Source organism: Brienomyrus brachyistius, chromosome 2 (genome assembly GCF_023856365.1).
Source record: "Brienomyrus brachyistius isolate T26 chromosome 2, BBRACH_0.4, whole genome shotgun sequence".
NCBI classification, from domain to species: domain Eukaryota; kingdom Metazoa; phylum Chordata; class Actinopteri; order Osteoglossiformes; family Mormyridae; genus Brienomyrus; species Brienomyrus brachyistius.
Window position 1 is genome coordinate 37094869 of NC_064534.1, and position 22406 is coordinate 37117274.

Genomic DNA, 22406 nt, shown 5'->3' on the forward strand with positions numbered 1-22406 from the left:
AGACAGCTTTTTACACACAGTTTTAAACAAAGTACTGATATTATTCCTCTTCAACTGACCGCTTTGTTTTCTATGCAAAAACCACTTCGCCACAGAAGACTCGATATTATTGGCATAGCAAGTTCTGCTCTTCTCCATTCAAAACTTGCTGAAAGCTCTATTTAAAAGAACAGATTGGCCGGGGTAATTCACACCCTTCAATGCCAGCTTAATGTTTAGGTTAGTGGGAATCACAGAGGAATTAGGGATGGAAACTTCTTTGCTGGTGGTAGAAGCGGTCTGGTGAATTTTTAGAGAGAAGAGGCCGTCGATGTTTGAATGTAGAAAATTGTTCTGGCTGCAGCCTGCAGTATGGACTTGTTGGTGTGTGTAGCTCCCAGTGTTCTGACAGCGCGACGTTTTGGGGAAGCATGTGATTCAGCAGCTACCAGTGGGCTTCGTGCGGCGGAGATTTTGTGGCTGTTAGCGGAGTTGATAACAGAGGGTCGTTAAGAGAAGCCTGCATGCAGTAGGCAAAGGAGTAATGTTTGCCGGCGGGGGACGTGCGGCGATTAACCTGTGCGGTAGTGAAAAGGAGTTAAAAAGAAGGAAGTGTGCGGATGCGGAAAGAATGGAATAATTGTGGTAGGCTGCCGGCTGAGTAGTTTGGTGAATGTTTGGTGTGGGTCCGGCGCTGCCGATTGGATGGTGGGGCTGCAGTGTGAGTCAGATAAAAAAAAAAAAAAAAGAACATTAGTAGGATCCAATGGGACCAACTGGCATGTATAGAGGCGTGTAATGCAAAAGGGATGTTTTTGGTGGCATCTCCCGCTTACGGCCATACCACCCTGAACACGCCCGATCTCGTCTGATCTCGGAAGCCAAGCAGGGTAGGGTCTGGTTAGTACTTGGATAGGAGACCACCTGGGATTACCAGGTGCTGTAAGCTTTTCTCACTTTTACTTTATACAGGGGGCGCTCCACTTCACGATTAATTTAAATCTATCACTCCCCTTCCATTTTACTATTTTATATATATATATTTTTTTTCTCTCATTCATAAAGGCAGCTTTTACACACCGTTTTACTCTAAATACTTCCTGGTAATTCTAGGTGCTGTAAGCTGTTCGTGCCTTTATTCCACCAGGGCGCGATCTTCTCACAAACTTGAAGACTGTCACTCCCCATTCACGTTTTACAACTTATTGTTAATGATAAAGAGACAGCTTTTTACACACAGTTTTAAACAAAGTACTGATATTATTCCTCTTCAACTAACCGCTTTGTTTTCTATGCAAAAACCACTTCGCCACAGAAGACTCGATATTATTGGCATAGCAAGTTCTGCTCTTCTCCTTTCAAAACTTGCTGAAAGCTCTATTTAAAAGAACAGATTGGCCGGGGTAATTCACACCCTTCAATGCCAGCTTAATGTTTAGGTTAGTGGGAATCACAGAGGAATTAGGGATGGAAACTTCTTTGCTGGTGGTAGAAGCGGTCTGGTGAATTTTTAGAGAGAAGAGGCCGTCGATGTTTGAATGTAGAAAATTGTTCTGGCTGCAGCCTGCAGTATGGACTTGTTGGTGTGTGTAGCTCCCAGTGTTCTGACAGCGCGACGTTTTGGGGAAGCATGTGATTCAACAGCTACCAGTGGGCTTCGTGCGGCAGAGATTTTGTGGCTGTTAGCGGAGTTGATAACAGAGGGTTGTTAAGAGAAGCCTGCATGAGGTAGGCAAAGGAGTAATGTTTGCCGGCGGGGGACGTGCGGCAATTATCCTGTGCGGTAGTGAAAAGGAGTTAAAGAGAAGGAAGTGTGCGGATGCGGAAAGAATGGAATAATTGTGGTAGGCTGCCGGCTGAGTAGTTTGGTGAATGTTTGGTGTGGGTCCGGCGCTGCCGATTGGATGGTGGGGCTGCAGTGTGAGTCAGATAAAAAAAAAAAAAAAGAACATTAGTAGGATCCAATGGGACCAACTGGCATGTATAGAGGCGTGTAATGCAAAAGGGCTGTTTTTGGTAGCATCTCTCGCTTACGGCCATACCACCCTGAACACGCCCGATCTCGTCTGATCTCGGAAGCTAAGCAGGGTAGGGTCTGGTTAGTACTTGGATGGGAGACCACCTGGGACTACCAGGTGCTGTAAGCTTTTCTCACTTTTACTTTATACAGGGGGCGCTCCACTTCACGATTAATTCAAATCTATCACTCCCCTTCCATTTTACTATTTTATATATATTTTTTTATTTTCTCTCTTTCATAAAGGCAGCTTTTACACACCGTTTTACTCTAAATACTGCCTGGTAATTCTAGGTGCTGTAAGCTCTTCGTGCCTTTATTCCACCAGGGCGCGATCTTCTCACAAACTTGAAGACTGTCACTCCCCATTCACGTTTTACAACTTATTGTTAATGATAAAGAGACAGCTTTTTACACACAGTTTTAAACAAAGTACTGATATTATTCCTCTTCAACTGACCGCTTTGTTTTCTATGCAAAAACCACTTCGCCACAGAAGACTCGATATTATTGGCATAGCAAGTTCTGCTCTTCTCCTTTCAAAACTTGCTAAAAGCTGTATTTAAAAGAACAGATTGGCCGGGGTAATTCACACCCTTCAATGCCAGCTTAATGTTTAGGTTATTGGGAATCACAGAGGAATTAGGGATGGAAACTTCTTTGCTGGTGGTAGAAGCGGTCTGGTGAATTTTTAGAGAGAAGAGGCCGTCGATGTTTGAATGTAGAAAATTGTTCTGGCTGCAGCCTGCAGTATGGACTTGTTGGTGTGTGTAGCTCCCAGTGTTCTGACAGCGCGACGTTTTGGGGAAGCATGTGATTCAGCAGCTACCAGTGGGCTTCGTGCGGCGGAGATTTTGTGGCTGTTAGCGGAGTTGATAACAGAGGGTCGTTAAGAGAAGCCTGCATGCAGTAGGCAAAGGAGTAATGTTTGCCGGCGGGGGACGTGCGGCGATTAACCTGTGCGGTAGTGAAAAGGAGTTAAAGAGAAGGAAGTGTGCGGATGCGGAAAGAATGGAATAATTGTGGTAGGCTGCCGGCTGAGTAGTTTGGTGAATGTTTGGTGTGGGTCCGGCGCTGCCGATTGGATGGTGGTGCTGCAGTGTGAGTCAGATAAAAAAAAAAAAAAAAGAACATTAGTAGGATCCAATGGGACCAACTGGCATGTATAGAGGCGTGTAATGCAAAAGGGCTGTTTTTGGTAGCATCTCTCGCTTACGGCCATACCACCCTGAACACGCCCGATCTCGTCTGATCTCGGAAGCTAAGCAGGGTAGGGTCTGGTTAGTACTTGGATGGGAGACCACCTGGGACTACCAGGTGCTGTAAGCTTTTCTCACTTTTACTTTATACAGGGGGCGCTCCACTTCACGATTAATTTAAATCTATCACTCCCCTTCCATTTTACTATTTTATATATATATTTTTATTTTCTCTCTTTCATAAAGGCAGCTTTTACACACCGTTTTACTCTAAATACTGCCTGGTAATTCTAGGTGCTGTAAGCTCTTCGTGCCTTTATTCCACCAGGTCGCGATCTTCTCACAAACTTGAAGACTGTCACTCCCCATTCACGTTTTACAACTTATTGTTAATGATAAAGAGACAGCTTTTTACACACAGTTTTAAACAAAGTACTGATATTATTCCTCTTCAACTGACCGCTTTGTTTTCTATGCAAAAACCACTTCGCCACAGAAGACTCGATATTATTGGCATAGCAAGTTCTGCTCTTCTCCTTTCAAAACTTGCTAAAAGCTGTATTTAAAAGAACAGATTGGCCGGGGTAATTCACACCCTTCAATGCCAGCTTAATGTTTAGGTTAGTGGGAATCACAGAGGAATTAGGGATGGAAACTTCTTTGCTGGTGGTAGAAGCGGTCTGGTGAATTTTTAGAGAGAAGAGGCCGTCGATGTTTGAATGTAGAAAATTGTTCTGGCTGCAGCCTGCAGTATGGACTTGTTGGTGTGTGTAGCTCCCAGTGTTCTGACAGCGCGACGTTTTGGAGAAGCATGTGATTCAGCAGCTACCAGTGGGCTTCGTGCGGCGGAGATTTTGTGGCTGTTAGCGGAGTTGATAACAGAGGGTCGTTAAGAGAAGCCTGCATGCAGTAGGCAAAGGAGTAATGTTTGCCGGCGGGGGACGTGCGGCGATTAACCTGTGTGGTAGTGAAAAGGAGTTAAAAAGAAGGAAGTGTGCGGATGCGGAAAGAATGGAATAATTGTGGTAGGCTGCCGGCTGAGTAGTTTGGTGAATGTTTGGTGTGGGTCCGGCGCTGCCGATTGGATGGTGGGGCTGCAGTGTGAGTCAGATAAAAAAAAAAAAAACCAGGAGTAGGATCCAATGGGACCAACTGGCATGTATAGACGCGTGTAATGCAAAATGGCTGTTTTTGGTAGCATCTCTCGCTTACGGCCATACCACCCTGAACACACCCGATCTCGTCTGATCTTGGAAGCTAAGCAGGGTAGGGTCTGGTTAGTACTTGGATGGAAAACCACCTGGGAATACCAGGTGCTGTAAGCTTTTCTCACTTTTACTTTATACAGGGGGCGCTCCACTTCACGATTAATTTAAATCTATCACTCCCCTTCCATTTTACTATTTTATATATATTTATATTTTTTTTCTCTCATTCATAAAGGCAGCTTTTAGAAACCGTTTTACTCTAAATACTTCCTGGTAATTCTAGGTGCTGTAAGCTGTTCGTGCCTTTATTCCACCAGGTCGCGATCTTCTCACAAACTTGAAGACTGTCACTCCCCATTCACGTTTTACAACTTATTGTTAATGATAAAGAGACAGCTTTTTACACACAGTTTTAAACAAAGTACTGATATTATTCCTCTTCAACTGACCGCTTTGTTTTCTATGCAAAAACCACTTCGCCACAGAAGACTCGATATTATTGGCATAGCAAGTTCTGCTCTTCTCCTTTCAAAACTTGCTAAAAGCTGTATTTAAAAGAACAGATTGGCCGGGGTAATTCACACCCTTCAATGCCAGCTAAATGTTTAGGTTAGTGGGAATCACAGAGGAATTAGGGATGGAAACTTCTTTGCTGGTGGTAGAAGCGGTCTGGTGAATTTTTAGAGAGAAGAGGCCGTCGATGTTTGAATGTAGAAAATTGTTCTGGCTGCAGCCTGCAGTATGGACTTGTTGGTGTGTGTAGCTCCCAGTGTTCTGACAGCGCGACGTTTTGGGGAAGCATGTGATTCAGCAGCTACCAGTGGGCTTCGTGCGGCGGAGATTTTGTGGCTGTTAGCGGAGTAGATAACAGAGGGTCGTTAAGAGAAGCCTGCATGCAGTAGGCAAAGGAGTAATGTTTGCCGGCGGGGGACGTGCGGCGATTAACCTGTGTGGTAGTGAAAAGGAGTTAAAAAGAAGGAAGTGTGCGGATGCGGAAAGAATGGAATAATTGTGGTAGGCTGCCGGCTGAGTAGTTTGGTGAATGTTTGGTGTGGGTCCGGCGCTGCCGATTGGATGGTGGTGCTGCAGTGTGAGTTAGACAAAAAAAAAAAAAAACCAGGCGTAGGATCCAATGGGACTAACTGGCATGTATAGACGCGTGTAATGCAAAAGGGCTGTTTTTGGTAGCATCTCTCGCTTGCGGCCATACCACCCTGAACACGCCCGATCTCGTCTGATCTCGGAAGCCAAGCAGGGTATGGTCTGGTTAGTACTTAGATGGGAGACCAGCTGGGATTACCAGGTGCTGTAAGCTTTTCTCACTTTTACTTTATACAGGGGGCGCTCCACTTCACGATTAATTTAAATCTATCACTCCCCTTCCATTTTACTATTATATATATATATATATTTTTTTTTTCTCTCATTCATAAAGGCAGCTTTTACACACCGTTTTACTCTAAATACTTCCTGGTAATTCTAGGTGCTGTAAGCTGTTCGTGCCTTTATTCCACCAGGGCGCGATCTTCTCACAAACTTGAAGACTGTCACTCCCCATTCACGTTTTACAACTTATTGTTAATGATAAAGAGACAGCTTTTTACACACAGTTTTAAACAAAGTTCTGATATTATTCCTCTTCAACTGACCGCTTTGTTTTCTATGCAAAAACCACTTCGCCACAGAAGACTCGATATTATTGGCATAGCAAGCTCTGCTCTTCTCCTTTCAAAACTTGCTAAAAGCTGTATTTAAAAGAACAGATTGGCCAGGGTAATTCACACCCTTCAATACCAGCTTAATGTTTAGGTTAGTGGGAATCACAGAGGAATTAGGGATGGAAACTTCTTTGCTGGTGGTAGAAGCGGTCTGGTGAATTTTTAGAGAGAAGAGGCCGTCGATGTTTGAATGTAGAAAATTGTTCTGGCTGCAGCCTACAGTATGGACTTGTTGGTGTGTGTAGCTCCCAGTGTTCTGACAGCGCGACGTTTTGGGGAAGCATGTGATTCAGCAGCTACCAGTGGGCTTCGTGCGGCGGAGATTTTGTGGCTGTTAGCGGAGTTGATAACAGAGGGTCGTTAAGAGAAGCCTGCATGCAGTAGGCAAAGGAGTAATGTTTGCCGGCGGGGGACGTGCGGCGATTAACCTGTGTGGTAGTGAAAAGGAGTTAAAAAGAAGGAAGTGTGCGGATGCGGAAAGAATGGAATAATTGTGGTAGGCTGCCGGCTGAGTAGTTTGGTGAATGTTTGGTGTGGGTCCGGCGCTGCCGATTGGATGGTGGTGCTGCAGTGTGAGTTAGACAAAAAAAAAAAAAACCAGGCGTAGGATCCAATGGGACTAACTGGCATGTATAGACGCGTGTAATGCAAAAGGGCTGTTTTTGGTAGCATCTCTCGCTTGCGGCCATACCACCCTGAACACGCCCGATCTCGTCTGATCTCGGAAGCCAAGCAGGGTATGGTCTGGTTAGTACTTAGATGGGAGACCACCTGGGATTACCAGGTACTGTAAGCTTTTCTCACTTTTACTTTATACAGGGGGCGCTCCACTTCACGATTAATTTAAATCTATCACTCCCCTTCCATTTTACTATTATATATATATATATATTTTTTTTTTCTCTCATTCATAAAGGCAGCTTTTACACACCGTTTTACTCTAAATACTTCCTGGTAATTCTAGGTGCTGTAAGCTGTTCGTGCCTTTATTCCACCAGGGCGCGATCTTCTCACAAACTTGAAGACTGTCACTCCCCATTCACGTTTTACAACTTATTGTTAATGATAAAGAGACAGCTTTTTACACACAGTTTTAAACAAAGTTCTGATATTATTCCTCTTCAACTGACCGCTTTGTTTTCTATGCAAAAACCACTTCGCCACAGAAGACTCGATATTATTGGCATAGCAAGCTCTGCTCTTCTCCTTTCAAAACTTGCTAAAAGCTGTATTTAAAAGAACAGATTGGCCAGGGTAATTCACACCCTTCAATGCCAGCTTAATGTTTAGGTTAGTGGGAATCACAGAGGAATTAGGGATGGAAACTTCTTTGCTGGTGGTAGAAGCGGTCTGGTGAATTTTTAGAGAGAAGAGGCCGTCGATGTTTGAATGTAGAAAATTGTTCTGGCTGCAGCCTACAGTATGGACTTGTTGGTGTGTGTAGCTCCCAGTGTTCTGACAGCGCGACGTTTTGGGGAAGCATGTGATTCAGCAGCTACCAGTGGGCTTCGTGCGGCGGAGATTTTGTGGCTGTTAGCGGAGTTGATAACAGAGGGTCGTTAAGAGAAGCCTGCATGCAGTAGGCAAAGGAGTAATGTTTGCCGGCGGGGGACGTTCGGCGATTAACCTGTGCGGTAGTGAAAAGGAGTTAAAAAGAAGGAAGTGTGCGGATGCGGAAAGAATGGAATAATTGTGGTAGGCTGCCGGCTGAGTAGTTTGGTGAATGTTTGGTGTGGGTCCGGCGCTGCCGATTGGATGGTGGTGCTGCAGTGTGAGTCAGATAAAAAAAAAAAAAAAGAACATTAGTAGGATCCAATGGGACCAACTGGCATGTATAGAGGCGTGTAATGCAAAAGGGCTGTTTTTGGTAGCATCTCTCGCTTTCGGCCATACCACCCTGAACACGCCTGATCTCGTCTGATCTCGGAAGCTAAGCAGGGTAGGGTCTGGTTAGTACTTGGATGGGAGACCACCTGGGAATACCAGGTGCTGTAAGCTTTTCTCACTTTTACTTTATACAGGGGGCGCTCCACTTCACGATTAATTTAAATCTATCACTCCCCTTCCATTTTACTATTTTATATATATATTTTTTTTTTCTCTCATTCATAAAGGCAGCTTTTAGAAACCGTTTTACTCTAAATACTTCCTGGTAATTCTAGGTGCTGTAAGCTGTTCGTGCCTTTATTCCACCAGGGCGCAATCTTCTCACAAACTTGAAGACTGTCACTCCCCATTCACGTTTTACAACTTATTGTTAATGATAAAGAGACAGCTTTTTACACACAGTTTTAAACAAAGTACTGATATTATTCCTCTTCAACTGACCGCTTTGTTTTCTATGCAAAAACCACTTCGCCACAGAAGACTCGATATTATTGGCATAGCAAGCTCTGCTCTTCTCCTTTCAAAACTTGCTAAAAGCTGTATTTAAAAGAACAGATTGGCCAGGGTAATTCACACCCTTCAATGCCAGCTTAATGTTTAGGTTAGTGGGAATCACAGAGGAATTAGGGATGGAAACTTCTTTGCTGGTGGTAGAAGCGGTCTGGTGAATTTTTAGAGAGAAGAGGCCGTCGATGTTTGAATGTAGAAAATTGTTCTGGCTGCAGCCTACAGTATGGACTTGTTGGTGTGTGTAGCTCCCAGTGTTCTGACAGCGCGACGTTTTGGGGAAGCATGTGATTCAGCAGCTACCAGTGGGCTTCGTGCGGCGGAGATTTTGTGGCTGTTAGCGGAGTTGATAACAGAGGGTCGTTAAGAGAAGCCTGCATGCAGTAGGCAAAGGAGTAATGTTTGCCGGCGGGGGACGTTCGGCGATTAACCTGTGCGGTAGTGAAAAGGAGTTAAAAAGAAGGAAGTGTGCGGATGCGGAAAGAATGGAATAATTGTGGTAGGCTGCCGGCTGAGTAGTTTGGTGAATGTTTGGTGTGGGTCCGGCGCTGCCGATTGGATGGTGGTGCTGCAGTGTGAGTCAGATAAAAAAAAAAAAAAAGAACATTAGTAGGATCCAATGGGACCAACTGGCATGTATAGAGGCGTGTAATGCAAAAGGGCTGTTTTTGATAGCATCTCTCGCTTACGGCCATACCACCCTGAACACGCCTGATCTCGTCTGATCTCGGAAGCTAAGCAGGGTAGGGTCTGGTTAGTACTTGGATGGGAGACCACCTGGGAATACCAGGTGCTGTAAGCTTTTCTCACTTTTACTTTATACAGGGGGCGCTCCACTTCACGATTAATTTAAATCTATCACTCCCCTTCCATTTTACTATTTTATATATATATATTTTTTTTTCTCTCATTCATAAAGGCAGCTTTTAGAAACCGTTTTACTCTAAATACTTCCTGGTAATTCTAGGTGCTGTAAGCTGTTCGTGCCTTTATTCCACCAGGGCGCAATCTTCTCACAAACTTGAAGACTGTCACTCCCCATTCACGTTTTACAACTTATTGTTAATGATAAAGAGACAGCTTTTTACACACAGTTTTAAACAAAGTACTGATATTATTCCTCTTCAACTGACCGCTTTGTTTTCTATGCAAAAACCACTTCGCCACAGAAGACTCGATATTATTGGCATAGCAAGCTCTGCTCTTCTCCTTTCAAAACTTGCTAAAAGCTGTATTTAAAAGAACAGATTGGCCAGGGTAATTCACACCCTTCAATGCCAGCTTAATGTTTAGGTTAGTGGGAATCACAGAGGAATTAGGGATGGAAACTTCTTTGCTGGTGGTAGAAGCGGTCTGGTGAATTTTTAGAGAGAAGAGGCCGTCGATGTTTGAATGTAGAAAATTGTTCTGGCTGCAGCCTACAGTATGGACTTGTTGGTGTGTGTAGCTCCCAGTGTTCTGACAGCGCGACGTTTTGGGGAAGCATGTGATTCAGCAGCTACCAGTGGGCTTCGTGCGGCGGAGATTTTGTGGCTGTTAGCGGAGTTGATAACAGAGGGTCGTTAAGAGAAGCCTGCATGCAGTAGGCAAAGGAGTAATGTTTGCCGGCGGGGGACGTTCGGCGATTAACCTGTGCGGTAGTGAAAAGGAGTTAAAAAGAAGGAAGTGTGCGGATGCGGAAAGAATGGAATAATTGTGGTAGGCTGCCGGCTGAGTAGTTTGGTGAATGTTTGGTGTGGGTCCGGCGCTGCCGATTGGATGGTGGTGCTGCAGTGTGAGTCAGATAAAAAAAAAAAAAAAGAACATTAGTAGGATCCAATGGGACCAACTGGCATGTATAGAGGCGTGTAATGCAAAAGGGCTGTTTTTGGTAGCATCTCTCGCTTACGGCCATACCACCCTGAACACGCCTGATCTCGTCTGATCTCGGAAGCTAAGCAGGGTAGGGTCTGGTTAGTACTTGGATGGGAGACCACCTGGGAATACCAGGTGCTGTAAGCTTTTCTCACTTTTACTTTATACAGGGGGCGCTCCACTTCACGATTAATTTAAATCTATCACTCCCCTTCCATTTTACTATTTTATATATATATATTTTTTTTTCTCTCATTCATAAAGGCAGCTTTTAGAAACCGTTTTACTCTAAATACTTCCTGGTAATTCTAGGTGCTGTAAGCTGTTCGTGCCTTTATTCCACCAGGGCGCAATCTTCTCACAAACTTGAAGACTGTCACTCCCCATTCACGTTTTACAACTTATTGTTAATGATAAAGAGACAGCTTTTTACACACAGTTTTAAACAAAGTACTGATATTATTCCTCTTCAACTGACCGCTTTGTTTTCTATGCAAAAACCACTTCGCCACAGAAGACTCGATATTATTGGCATAGCAAGCTCTGCTCTTCTCCTTTCAAAACTTGCTAAAAGCTGTATTTAAAAGAACAGATTGGCCAGGGTAATTCACACCCTTCAATGCCAGCTTAATGTTTAGGTTAGTGGGAATCACAGAGGAATTAGGGATGGAAACTTCTTTGCTGGTGGTAGAAGCGGTCTGGTGAATTTTTAGAGAGAAGAGGCCGTCGATGTTTGAATGTAGAAAATTGTTCTGGCTGCAGCCTACAGTATGGACTTGTTGGTGTGTGTAGCTCCCAGTGTTCTGACAGCGCGACGTTTTGGGGAAGCATGTGATTCAGCAGCTACCAGTGGGCTTCGTGCGGCGGAGATTTTGTGGCTGTTAGCGGAGTTGATAACAGAGGGTCGTTAAGAGAAGCCTGCATGCAGTAGGCAAAGGAGTAATGTTTGCCGGCGGGGGACGTTCGGCGATTAACCTGTGCGGTAGTGAAAAGGAGTTAAAAAGAAGGAAGTGTGCGGATGCGGAAAGAATGGAATAATTGTGGTAGGCTGCCGGCTGAGTAGTTTGGTGAATGTTTGGTGTGGGTCCGGCGCTGCCGATTGGATGGTGGTGCTGCAGTGTGAGTCAGATAAAAAAAAAAAAAAAGAACATTAGTAGGATCCAATGGGACCAACTGGCATGTATAGAGGCGTGTAATGCAAAAGGGCTGTTTTTGGTAGCATCTCTCGCTTACGGCCATACCACCCTGAACACGCCTGATCTCGTCTGATCTCGGAAGCTAAGCAGGGTAGGGTCTGGTTAGTACTTGGATGGGAGACCACCTGGGAATACCAGGTGCTGTAAGCTTTTCTCACTTTTACTTTATACAGGGGGCGCTCCACTTCACGATTAATTTAAATCTATCACTCCCCTTCCATTTTACTATTTTATATACATATATTTTTTTTTCTCTCATTCATAAAGGCAGCTTTTAGAAACCGTTTTACTCTAAATACTTCCTGGTAATTCTAGGTGCTGTAAGCTGTTCGTGCCTTTATTCCACCAGGGCGCAATCTTCTCACAAACTTGAAGACTGTCACTCCCCATTCACGTTTTACAACTTATTGTTAATGATAAAGAGACAGCTTTTTACACACAGTTTTAAACAAAGTACTGATATTATTCCTCTTCAACTGACCGCTTTGTTTTCTATGCAAAAACCACTTCGCCACAGAAGACTCGATATTATTGGCATAGCAAGCTCTGCTCTTCTCCTTTCAAAACTTGCTAAAAGCTGTATTTAAAAGAACAGATTGGCCAGGGTAATTCACACCCTTCAATGCCAGCTTAATGTTTAGGTTAGTGGGAATCACAGAGGAATTAGGGATGGAAACTTCTTTGCTGGTGGTAGAAGCGGTCTGGTGAATTTTTAGAGAGAAGAGGCCGTCGATGTTTGAATGTAGAAAATTGTTCTGGCTGCAGCCTACAATATGGACTTGTTGGTGTGTGTAGCTCCCAGTGTTCTGACAGCGCGACGTTTTGGGGAAGCATGTGATTCAGCAGCTACCAGTGGGCTTCGTGCGGCGGAGATTTTGTGGCTGTTAGCGGAGTTGATAACAGAGGGTCGTTAAGAGAAGCCTGCATGCAGTAGGCAAAGGAGTAATGTTTGCCGGCGGGGGACGTTCGGCGATTAACCTGTGCGGTAGTGAAAAGGAGTTAAAAAGAAGGAAGTGTGCGGATGCGGAAAGAATGGAATAATTGTGGTAGGCTGCCGGCTGAGTAGTTTGGTGAATGTTTGGTGTGGGTCCGGCGCTGCCGATTGGATGGTGGTGCTGCAGTGTGAGTCAGATAAAAAAAAAAAAAAAGAACATTAGTAGGATCCAATGGGACCAACTGGCATTTATAGAGGCGTGTAATGCAAAAGGGCTGTTTTTGGTAGCATCTCTCGCTTACGGCCATACCACCCTGAACACGCCTGATCTCGTCTGATCTCGGAAGCCAAGCAGGGTAGGGTCTGGTTAGTACTTGGATGGGAGACCACCTGGGATTACCAGGTGCTGTAAGCTTTTCTCACTTTTACTTTATACAGGGGGCGCTCCACTTCACGATTAATTTAAATCTATCACTCCCCTTCCATTTTACTATTTTATATATATATATTTTTTTTCTCTCATTCATAAAGGCAGCTTTTACACACCGTTTTACTCTAAATACTTCCTGGTAATTCTAGGTGCTGTAAGCTGTTCGTGCCTTTATTCCACCAGGGCGCGATCTTCTCACAAACTTGAAGACTGTCACTCCCCATTCACGTTTTACAACTTATTGTTAATGATAAAGAGACAGCTTTTTACACACAGTTTTAAACAAAGTACTGATATTATTCCTCTTCAACTGACCGCTTTGTTTTCTATGCAAAAACCACTTCGCCACAGAAGACTCGATATTATTGGCATAGCAAGTTCTGCTCTTCTCCTTTCAAAACTTGCTGAAAGCTCTATTTAAAAGAACAGATTGGCCGGGGTAATTCACACCCTTCAATGCCAGCTTAATGTTTAGGTTAGTGGGAATCACAGAGGAATTAGGGATGGAAACTTCTTTGCTGGTGGTAGAAGCGGTCTGGTGAATTTTTAGAGAGAAGAGGCCGTCGATGTTTGAATGTAGAAAATTGTTCTGGCTGCAGCCTGCAGTATGGACTTGTTGGTGTGTGTAGCTCCCAGTGTTCTGACAGCGCGACGTTTTGGGGAAGCATGTGATTCAGCAGCTACCAGTGGGCTTCGTGCGGCGGAGATTTTGTGGCTGTTAGCGGAGTTGATAACAGAGGGTCGTTAAGAGAAGCCTGCATGCAGTAGGCAAAGGAGTAATGTTTGCCGGCGGGGGACGTGCGGCGATTAACCTGTGCGGTAGTGAAAAGGAGTTAAAAAGAAGGAAGTGTGCGGATGCGGAAAGAATGGAATAATTGTGGTAGGCTGCCGGCTGAGTAGTTTGGTGAATGTTTGGTGTGGGTCCGGCGCTGCCGATTGGATGGTGGGGCTGCAGTGTGAGTCAGATAAAAAAAAAAAAAGAACATTAGTAGGATCCAATGGGACCAACTGGCATGTATAGAGGCGTGTAATGCAAAAGGGATGTTTTTGGTAGCATCTCTCGCTTACGGCCATACCACCCTGAACACGCCTGATCTCGTCTGATCTCGGAAGCTAAGCAGGTTAGGGTCTGGTTAGTACTTGGATGGGAAACCACCTGGGAATACCAGGTGCTGTAAGCTTTTCTCACTTTTACTTTATACAGGGGGCGCTCCACTTCACGATTAATTTAAATCTATCACTCCCCTTCCATTTTACTATTTTATATATATATTTTTTTTTTTCTCTCATTCATAAAGGCAGCTTTTACACACCGTTTTACTCTAAATACTTCCTGGTAATTCTAGGTGCTGTTAGCTGTTCGTGCCTTTATTCCACCATGGCGCGATCTTCTCACAAACTTGAAGACTGTCACTCCCCATTCACGTTTTACAACTTATTGTTAATGATAAAGAGACAGCTTTTTACACACAGTTTTAAACAAAGTACTGATATTATTCCTCTTCAACTGACCGCTTTGTTTTCTATGCAAAAACCACTTCGCCACAGAAGACTCGATATTATTGGCATAGCAAGTTCTGCTCTTCTCCTTTCAAAACTTGCTAAAAGCTGTATTTAAAAGAACAGATTGGCCGGGGTAATTCACACCCTTCAATGCCAGCTTAATGTTTAGGTTAGTGGGAATCACAGAGGAATTAGGGATGGAAACTTCTTTGCTGGTGGTAGAAGCGGTCTGGTGAATTTTTAGAGAGAAGAGGCCGTCGATGTTTGAATGTAGAAAATTGTTCTGGCTGCAGCCTGCAGTATGGACTTGTTGGTGTGTGTAGCTCCCAGTGTTCTGACAGCGCGACGTTTTGGGGAAGCATGTAATTCAGCAGCTACCAGTGGGCTTCGTGCGGCGGAGATTTTGTGGCTGTTAGCGGAGTTGATAACAGAGGGTCGTTAAGAGAAGCCTGCATGCAGTAGGCAAAGGAGTAATGTTTGCCGGCGGGGGACGTGCGGCGATTAACCTGTGCGGTAGTGAAAAGGAGTTAAAAAGAAGGAAGTGTGCGGATGCGGAAAGAATGGAATAATTGTGGTAGGCTGCCGGCTGAGTAGTTTGGTGAATGTTTGGTGTGGGTCCGGCGCTGCCGATTGGATGGTGGGGCTGCAGTGTGAGTCAGATAAAAAAAAAAAAAAGAACATTAGTAGGATCCAATGGGACCAACTGGCATGTATAGAGGCGTGTAATGCAAAAGGGATGTTTTTGATAGCATCTCTCGCTAACGGCCATACCACCCTGAACTCGCCTGATCTCGTCTGATCTCGGAAGCTAAGCAGGTTAGGGTCTGGTTAGTACTTGGATGGGAGACCACCTGGGAATACCAGGTGCTGTAAGTTTTTCTCACTTTATACAGGGGGCGCTCCACTTCACGATTAATTTAAATCTATCACTCCCCTTCCATTTTACTATTTTATATATTTCTTTTTTCTCTCATTCATAAAGGCAGCTTTTAAACACGTTTTACTCTAAATACTGCCTGGTAATTCAAGGTGCTCTAAGCTGTTCGTGCCTTTATTCCACCAGGGCGCGATTTTCTCACAAACTTGAAGACTGTCACTCCCCATTCACGTTTTACAACTTATTGTTAATAATAAAGAGACAGCTTTTTACACACAGTTTTAAACAAAGTACTGATATAATTCCTCTTCAACTCACTGCTTTGTTTTCTATGCAAAAACCACTTCGCCACAGAAGACTTGATATTGTTGGCATAGCAAGGTCTGCTCTTCTCCTTTCAAAACTTGCTAAAAGCTGTATTTAAAAGAACAGATTGGCCGGGGTAATTCACACCTTTCAATGCCAGCTTAATGTTTAGGTTAGTGGGAATCACAGAGGAATTAGGGATGGAAACTTCTTTGCTGGTGGTAGAAGCGGTCTGGTGAATTTTTAGAGAGAAGAGGCCGTCGATGTTTGAATGTAGAAAATTGTTCTGGCTGCAGCCTGCAGTATGGACTTGTTGGTGTGTGTAGTGTTGCCAGAAATGTAGTAAGGCGCTCGAATAAGCAGGCCGGAGCATATACGAATGCGTTAGAACAAAATGCTGTTTACTTAACAAAACATTACATAGAAACAATCAAGGTAGCACAGGAGCAAGCATGTCGTATACGTCTCACTCTTATTCACACTTCTTCTCTCTTCTCCCATCCTACAGTCTCTGCCTTTTTTTTAACACTGCCACCTAATGTTCTGAGGTTGTAATTACAGTCAGTGAACACAACATCTCCTCTCTCTGTAAAAGAATACACTCTCTATACAAAGTGAATGCAAACAGGAAAACGTAGTAGTTAAATGTAATGAATTGAAATGTAGTTCTGTCAAATACAACTCTTGTGGTACCATTGCATCAGAAATCGTGAATAAAGTATCTTTACATAAGGTGCATTAACATGTAACTGTAAAATCACTGTAAACAGTAAATTACCTATACTTAAACTTGACTCTTATCGAGTGAATAAACTAAAGTACTTCGAACCTTGTAAACAGTCTTAGTTATAACAATCAAGTTACTAGAATCATCCCAGCTTCTCTTTAATCAACTATTGCATGACATAGTCCTTAAGCCACTTGGGCTTGTATTTAACACGTGGCTGTTTGTGAGAGGGGGAATGACTAACACCTGTGTGTATCAGTCGAGATGTGTCGCAGTCTTGTCCAGCCACAGGAGGAATCTTGGCAAGATGAGAGGCATTCCAAATTTTTCCATCACTCAGCAAGAAAGAATTTGGACCTATCCTCTTCCTCACGGTTGTAGGGGAAGTAAATCTGGGATGAGCTTTAGGGACGTGATTAGGCTTCCTTATCCTCACTCTCTCTCCTGGTCGAAAAGAAGGCATGCATGCGCCACGTTTAGCATCAGTGTAATGCTGCATGTTATTCTGATGTCTCTGAACTGCACGACGAGCAGAAACATCCAGCTGAGACATGGCAGATGGCAGAGGAAGAATATCCAATTTGGTGCGCATTTTCCTACCATAAAGTAGTTCATATGGTGAGGTGGAAGTTGCGGCATGTGGCGTTGCACGATACACCTGGAGCCAGTTCATAACAGTCTCATTCCATGGTTGTGACTGTTGAATGGCGGTTTGAATGCAGCTTCTCAGGGCACGATGGAATCTCTCGACAGCTCCGTTAGCAGCTGGATAGTAGACTGATGTTCTGCTATGGGAGATACCATAGGTGTGCAGGAATGATGCAAAAGCTGCAGAGGTGAACTGTGGACCATTGTCTGTGACAATGTTCTCTGGGTTACCATGACGACAGAAAATAGATGTCAAGAAGTGAATAACATCTTCAGTAGTGGCGGTATGTGAAAAGGCAACTTCTGGCCACTTTGAATAATAATCTGTCAGCGTGATAGCGTATTTACAAGCAGCAACTGCAGTGTCAAAGGGTACAACAATATCAAGGCCAAGTTTCTTCCATGGTCCATCAGGCAGTGGGACTGGTTGCAAAGGAGCAGGGTGAGTAGAAGCTGTTTTATCATTAGCCTGGCAGAGTATACATGAAGCAATGCAAGACTGAACTTGTGAATCCATCTTTGGCCACCAGTAGAGGTCGCGCAGACGTTGTTTTGTGCGGACAATTCCTTGATGACTCTCATGTGCAAGCGTGATCAGTGTGTGTCGTAAGGAGAGTGGCACGATGAGTCTTGAGCCTCTGAGGATGTAGTTATCCTTAACGGAGAGCTCATCTCTGATCTTATAGTATAGGGCTAGTATACCACTTACTGATTTAACGGATGGAGGCCAACCACTTTCAATTTGTGAGCGCAGAGCTGACAGTTCAGGACAAGTAGAACAAGCAGAGTTGAAGTCAACCACCGGAAGGGAGCTTAGGACAGCAGAAATATGTGCCACCATCTCGGGTTCTGAATCTGAAATAGAGTCAGGAGGCGCAGGCAGGGGAAGGCGCGAGAGACAATCAGCCGTATAGTTCTGGGAGCCTGGTCGATAGACAACATCATAGTCAAAACAGAGCAGGCGTGCAGACCAGCGGGCAACCCGCATACCAGCCCGACCGATTCCCTTTGTGCTGAGCAGTGTTGTCAATGCCTGATGATCTGTGCGGAGAGTAAAACGACGTCCCCACAGATACGTTCTCCATTTTTCTGTAGCCCACACACAAGCAAGTGCTTCTTTTTCAACAGTCGAGTATTTCCTCTCCGTTTCAGTCAGTGTGCGGGAAGCGAAAGCCACAGGCTTCTCTGTGCCATCAGGCTGTACTTGTGCAAAGACAGCTCCAAGTCCATAGTCACTTGCATCTGTGGAAATTACCGGTCGTAGAGAAGGGTTAAAAAGAGCAAGCGCAGGACTGTTCACAAGAAGTTGCTTAACTTCCTCAAAGCTGCTTTGTGCTGCAGGAGACCATGTAAATGTGTCTTTTTCACTGACACAGGCACGCATAGGAGCCACAACCGTCGCAAAGTTAGGCAGAAACTTTGAATACCAGGACACTAGGCCCAGAAACGATCTCAGGGCAACAGCGTCAGATGGAGGAGGGGCTTTCAGGACAGCATTAATGTGTTCTTGGTCAGGAAGAATGCCATCTACAGTAATGACATGACCTAGGAAGCGTAGGGAGGTTTTCCTGAAGTGACATTTGTTCTCATTGAGAACCAATCCAGCCTCCTTCAGCTTTTGGAGGACAGCGTTGAGGTTCTGGTCATGCTCAACAGGGGAGTTGCCATAAACAATAAGGTCATCCAAATAATTTTGAACACCTGGAAGACCGTTGAGAATGTCAGCCATCATTTTCTGGAAGGCTGAGGGGGCTGATGCGAGGCCATAAGGAACTCTGCAGAATCGGAACAGACCATCGTGTGTGATGAATGCTGTAAGGTCTCTGCTATCTTCATGAAGAGGCAACTGGTAGTATGCATTAGCCAGATCGATTGTAGAAAACAGCTTTGCACCTTGTAAATTTGCAAGCAGTTCATCCACATGAGGTAGAGGGTAGCAATCTGTGACCACAGCCTTGTTTGGTTCACGGAGATCTGTGCACATTCGTATTCCACCAGTTTTCCGTCCTGTAACTACAATAGGCGAAACCCAAGGTGATGCATCAATTTTTTCAATCACACCAGCTTTCAGCAAGCGGTCAAGTTCAGCTGAGACAGAAGCTCTTACAGCAAAAGGCAGGCGTCGTAATTTCTGGCGTACTGGTTTAACAGTGGGGTCAATTTTCACCTTATGCACAAAGTTTTGTGCACAACCAATGTCTGGAGTAGTAGGGATGCAGGAAGCGGTTGAAACAGTCACACAGCTAACAGCAGGAGCAGTAGGGATACAGGGAGCAGATGCAGAGTTTGTGGTAAACACGGGAGGAAGGATAGTGTTACCTTCAATGCAGATGCTTAAGGCTTTCATGAGATCTCTTCCTAAAAGAGAAGTGCCCTTCTTCACCACGTAAAATGTAACTGGGGCAGTGAGAACTCCTCTACTCACTTTGACTTGTAGGCAACCAAGCACAGGAATTCTCTTCCTTGTGTAAGTCACTAACTGACTAACAGGTGGAAGCAGTGGTGTGTCATTGAAATACTGAACATAGATGTGGTGTGGCAAAATAGATACTGCTGATCCTGTGTCAACAACCATTTCATGCTCTTTGGTAAGAGAAGCAGGAGTACTGATATTGATTTTGCATGTGAGTGTATGTGGTGCATGGCAAGTGTTGTTTAAGTATAGCACAGTCAGTTTAGGTAGCTGAATCTCACGTACATCACTTGTCTTGGATGAGCGGCAAACACGAGCAAAATGTCCAACTTTATGGCAAGACTTGCAAGTTGCTTTGGCTGCAGGACACTGAGAAGAATTAGCCAGATGTGTGTTAGAACCACACCTGAAACAGCTGCGGGAAGATGTAGTGGAGGCATTGAATGGCTTATTAGGATGAATGTGCTGTGTGTATTTCTTTTTAGTGAATTGTGAACGAGGTTGTACAGCTTGCACTGAGACACTGTCGTTTCCTGTTATAGTTTTAGCTTGTTGAATAGCAGATTCTACTTGTGATGCAAGTGTTAAGGTTTTGTCCAGTGTCAGATCCGATTCGAGCAGGAGCCTCTCTCTTATGTTTGAGTTATTCACATGTTCAATCAGCTGATCACGGATCATCTCATCGGTTTTATCATCAAATCCACATTTTGAAGCGAGATCATGCAATACGGCCGCATACTGTATAATAGTCTCATGAGGTGCTTGTTTTCGCTGTCTGAAGGTATGTCGTTCCACAACAACGTTTACTTTAGGTGTATAATGTTTCTCTAAAGCAGTGACAGCAGAGTCAAAGGAGTCACCCGTATCTGGTAGCGAGTAGAAAGTCCGTTGTCCCTCGGTTCCGAGACAGTGGAGTAGCGTAGCTCTCCTGCGCGCTTCAGGCCAAGCATTTCCCGTTGCATTAATTACCAGTAGGTAGTTCTTGAAAATCCGCAGCCACATGTCGAAAGGTATCGGGGGCTCTCCCGGACACGGCAAAAACATCGGAGGTGCAGGCACGTTTCCAGCCATGGTGAGTCAGCAAAAAAAAAAAGAAGAGGTGAAAACACAAAACTCGTCGCCAAAATGTAGTGTTGCCAGAAATGTAGTAAGGCGCTCGAATAAGCAGGCCGGAGCATATACGAATGCGTTAGAACAAAATGCTGTTTACTTAACAAAACATTACATAGAAATAATCAAGGTAGCACAGGAGCAAGCATGTCGTATACGTCTCACTCTTATTCACACTTCTTCTCTCTTCTCCCATCCTACAGTCTCTGCCTTTTTTTTAACACTGCCACCTAATGTTCTGAGGTTGTAATTACAGTCAGTGAACACAACAGTGTGTGTAGCTCCCAGTGTTCTGACAGCGCGACGTTTTGGGGAAGCATGTGATTCAGCAGCTACCAGTGGGCTTCGTGCGGCGGAGATTTTGTGGCTGTTAGCGGAGTTGATAACAGAGAGTCGTTAAGAGAAGCCTGCATGCAGTAGGCAAAGGAGTAATGTTTGCCGGCGGGGGACGTGCGGCGATTAACCTGTGCGGTAGTGAAAAGGAGTTAAAGAGAAGGAAGTGTGCGGATGCGGAAAGAATGGAATAATTGTGGTAGGCTGCCGGCTGAGTAGTTTGGTGAATGTTTGGTGTGGATCCGGCACTGCCGATTGGATGGTGGGGCTGCAGTGTGAGTCAGATAAAAAAAAAAAAAAAAACAGGAGTAGGATCCAATGGGACTAACTGGAATGTATAGACGCGTGTAATGCAAAAGGGCTATTTTTGCTAGCATCTCTCGCTTACAGCCATACCACCCTGAACGCGCCCGATCTCGTCTGATCTCGGAAGCTAAACAGGCTAGGGTCTGGTTAGTACTTGGATGGGACACCACCTGTGAATACCAGGTGCTGTAAGCTGTTCTCACTTTTACTTTATACAGGGGGCGCTCCACTTCACGATTAATTTAAATCTATCACTCCCCTTCCGTTTTACTATTTTATATATATATATATATTTTTTCTTTCATTCATAAAGGCAGCTCTTACACACCGTTTTACTCTAAATACTGCCTGGTAATTATAGCTGCTGTAAGCTGTTCGTGCCTTTATTCCACCAGGGCGCGATCTTCTCACAAACTTGAAGACTGTCACTCCCCATTCACGTTTTACAACTTATTGTTAATGATAAAGAGACAGCTTTTTACACACAGTTTTAAACAAAGTACTGATATTATTCCTCTTCAACTCACCGCTTTGTTTTCTATGCAAAAACCACTTCGCCACAGAAGACTCGATATTATTGGCATAGCAAGTTCTGCTCTTCTCCTTTCAAAACTTGCTAAAAGCTGTATTTAAAAGAACAGATTGGCCGGGGTAATTCACACCTTTCAATGCCAGCTTAATGTTTAGGTTAGTGGGAATCACAGAGGAATTAGGGATGGAAACTTCTTTGCTGGTGGTAGAAGCGGTCTGGTGAATTTTTAGAGAGAAGAGGCCGTCGATGTTTGAATGTAGAAAATTGTTCTGGCTGCAGCCTGCAGTATGGACTTGTTGGTGTGTGTAGCTCCCAGTGTTCTGACAGCGCGACGTTTTGGGGAAGCATGTGATTCAGCAGCTACCAGTGGGCTTCGTGCGGCGGAGATTTTGTGGCTGTTAGCGGAGTTGATAACAGAGGGTCGTTAAGAGAAGCCTGCATGCAGTAGGCAAAGTAGTAATGTTTGCCGGCGGGGGACGTGCGGCGATTAACCTGTGCGGTAGTGAAAAGGAGTTAAAAAGAAGGAAGTGTGCGGATGCGGAAAGAATGGAATAATTGTGGTAGGCTGCCGGCTGAGTAGTTAGGTGAATGTTTGGTGTAGGTCCGGCGCTGCCGATTGGATGGTGGTGCTGCAGTGTGAGTCAGATAAAAAAAAAAAAAAAACCAGGAGTAGGATCCAATGGGACTAACTGGCATGTATAGACGCGTGTAATGCAAAAGGG

The 22406-nt window shown here is 44.5% G+C and overlaps 1 protein-coding gene, 12 non-coding genes and 2 pseudogenes across 13 annotated transcripts; 14 read left to right on the forward strand and 1 right to left on the reverse strand.

The window, feature by feature from the left end:
* The first annotated feature begins 809 nt into the window (after positions 1-809).
* On the forward strand, positions 810-928 carry LOC125736978 (5S ribosomal RNA). Its single transcript, XR_007396245.1, has one exon. It is a non-coding gene; the product is annotated as a 5S ribosomal RNA (ribosomal RNA).
* Positions 929-2007: 1079 nt separating this feature from the next.
* LOC125734461 (5S ribosomal RNA) lies at positions 2008-2126 on the forward strand. Its single transcript, XR_007393772.1, has one exon. It is a non-coding gene; the product is annotated as a 5S ribosomal RNA (ribosomal RNA).
* Positions 2127-3206: 1080 nt separating this feature from the next.
* On the forward strand, positions 3207-3325 carry LOC125734463 (5S ribosomal RNA). The gene has a single exon (XR_007393774.1). It is a non-coding gene; the product is annotated as a 5S ribosomal RNA (ribosomal RNA).
* Positions 3326-4401: 1076 nt separating this feature from the next.
* Positions 4402-4520, forward strand: LOC125734924 (5S ribosomal RNA). Its single transcript, XR_007394226.1, has one exon. It is a non-coding gene; the product is annotated as a 5S ribosomal RNA (ribosomal RNA).
* A 1079-nt stretch (positions 4521-5599) lies between these two features.
* On the forward strand, positions 5600-5718 carry LOC125731582 (5S ribosomal RNA; annotated as a pseudogene).
* Positions 5719-6798: 1080 nt separating this feature from the next.
* LOC125731585 (5S ribosomal RNA) lies at positions 6799-6917 on the forward strand (annotated as a pseudogene).
* Positions 6918-8000: 1083 nt separating this feature from the next.
* Positions 8001-8119, forward strand: LOC125734364 (5S ribosomal RNA). Its single transcript, XR_007393679.1, has one exon. It is a non-coding gene; the product is annotated as a 5S ribosomal RNA (ribosomal RNA).
* A 1079-nt stretch (positions 8120-9198) lies between these two features.
* On the forward strand, positions 9199-9317 carry LOC125733182 (5S ribosomal RNA). Its single transcript, XR_007392537.1, has one exon. It is a non-coding gene; the product is annotated as a 5S ribosomal RNA (ribosomal RNA).
* A 1080-nt stretch (positions 9318-10397) lies between these two features.
* On the forward strand, positions 10398-10516 carry LOC125733183 (5S ribosomal RNA). The gene has a single exon (XR_007392538.1). It is a non-coding gene; the product is annotated as a 5S ribosomal RNA (ribosomal RNA).
* Positions 10517-11596: 1080 nt separating this feature from the next.
* On the forward strand, positions 11597-11715 carry LOC125733186 (5S ribosomal RNA). The gene has a single exon (XR_007392540.1). It is a non-coding gene; the product is annotated as a 5S ribosomal RNA (ribosomal RNA).
* Positions 11716-12795: 1080 nt separating this feature from the next.
* On the forward strand, positions 12796-12914 carry LOC125736408 (5S ribosomal RNA). The gene has a single exon (XR_007395687.1). It is a non-coding gene; the product is annotated as a 5S ribosomal RNA (ribosomal RNA).
* A 1077-nt stretch (positions 12915-13991) lies between these two features.
* LOC125735989 (5S ribosomal RNA) lies at positions 13992-14110 on the forward strand. Its single transcript, XR_007395273.1, has one exon. It is a non-coding gene; the product is annotated as a 5S ribosomal RNA (ribosomal RNA).
* A 1079-nt stretch (positions 14111-15189) lies between these two features.
* Positions 15190-15308, forward strand: LOC125729542 (5S ribosomal RNA). Its single transcript, XR_007389975.1, has one exon. It is a non-coding gene; the product is annotated as a 5S ribosomal RNA (ribosomal RNA).
* Positions 15309-16023: 715 nt separating this feature from the next.
* On the reverse strand, positions 16024-20779 carry LOC125726380 (uncharacterized). The gene is made up of 2 exons (XM_049002696.1): positions 18912-20779; positions 16024-16886 (listed from the first exon to the last, which is right to left on the reverse strand). Exons 1-2 carry the CDS (start codon positions 20472-20474, stop codon positions 16509-16511), a joined length of 1941 nt encoding a protein of 646 aa, XP_048858653.1. The 5' UTR covers positions 20475-20779; the 3' UTR covers positions 16024-16508.
* Positions 20780-21228: 449 nt separating this feature from the next.
* LOC125736504 (5S ribosomal RNA) lies at positions 21229-21347 on the forward strand. Its single transcript, XR_007395782.1, has one exon. It is a non-coding gene; the product is annotated as a 5S ribosomal RNA (ribosomal RNA).
* Positions 21348-22406: the final 1059 nt, after the last annotated feature.

Coding starts and splice junctions, on each gene's coding strand:
- LOC125726380 (XM_049002696.1), bottom strand. CDS start 20,474: ATGGCTGGAAACGTGCCTGCACCTCCGATGTTTTTGCCGTGTCCGGGA. Junction 16,887..18,911: donor ATTGCTACCCTCTACCTCAT/GTGGATGAACTG, acceptor GCCATGTCTCAG/CTGGATGTTTCTGCTCGTCG.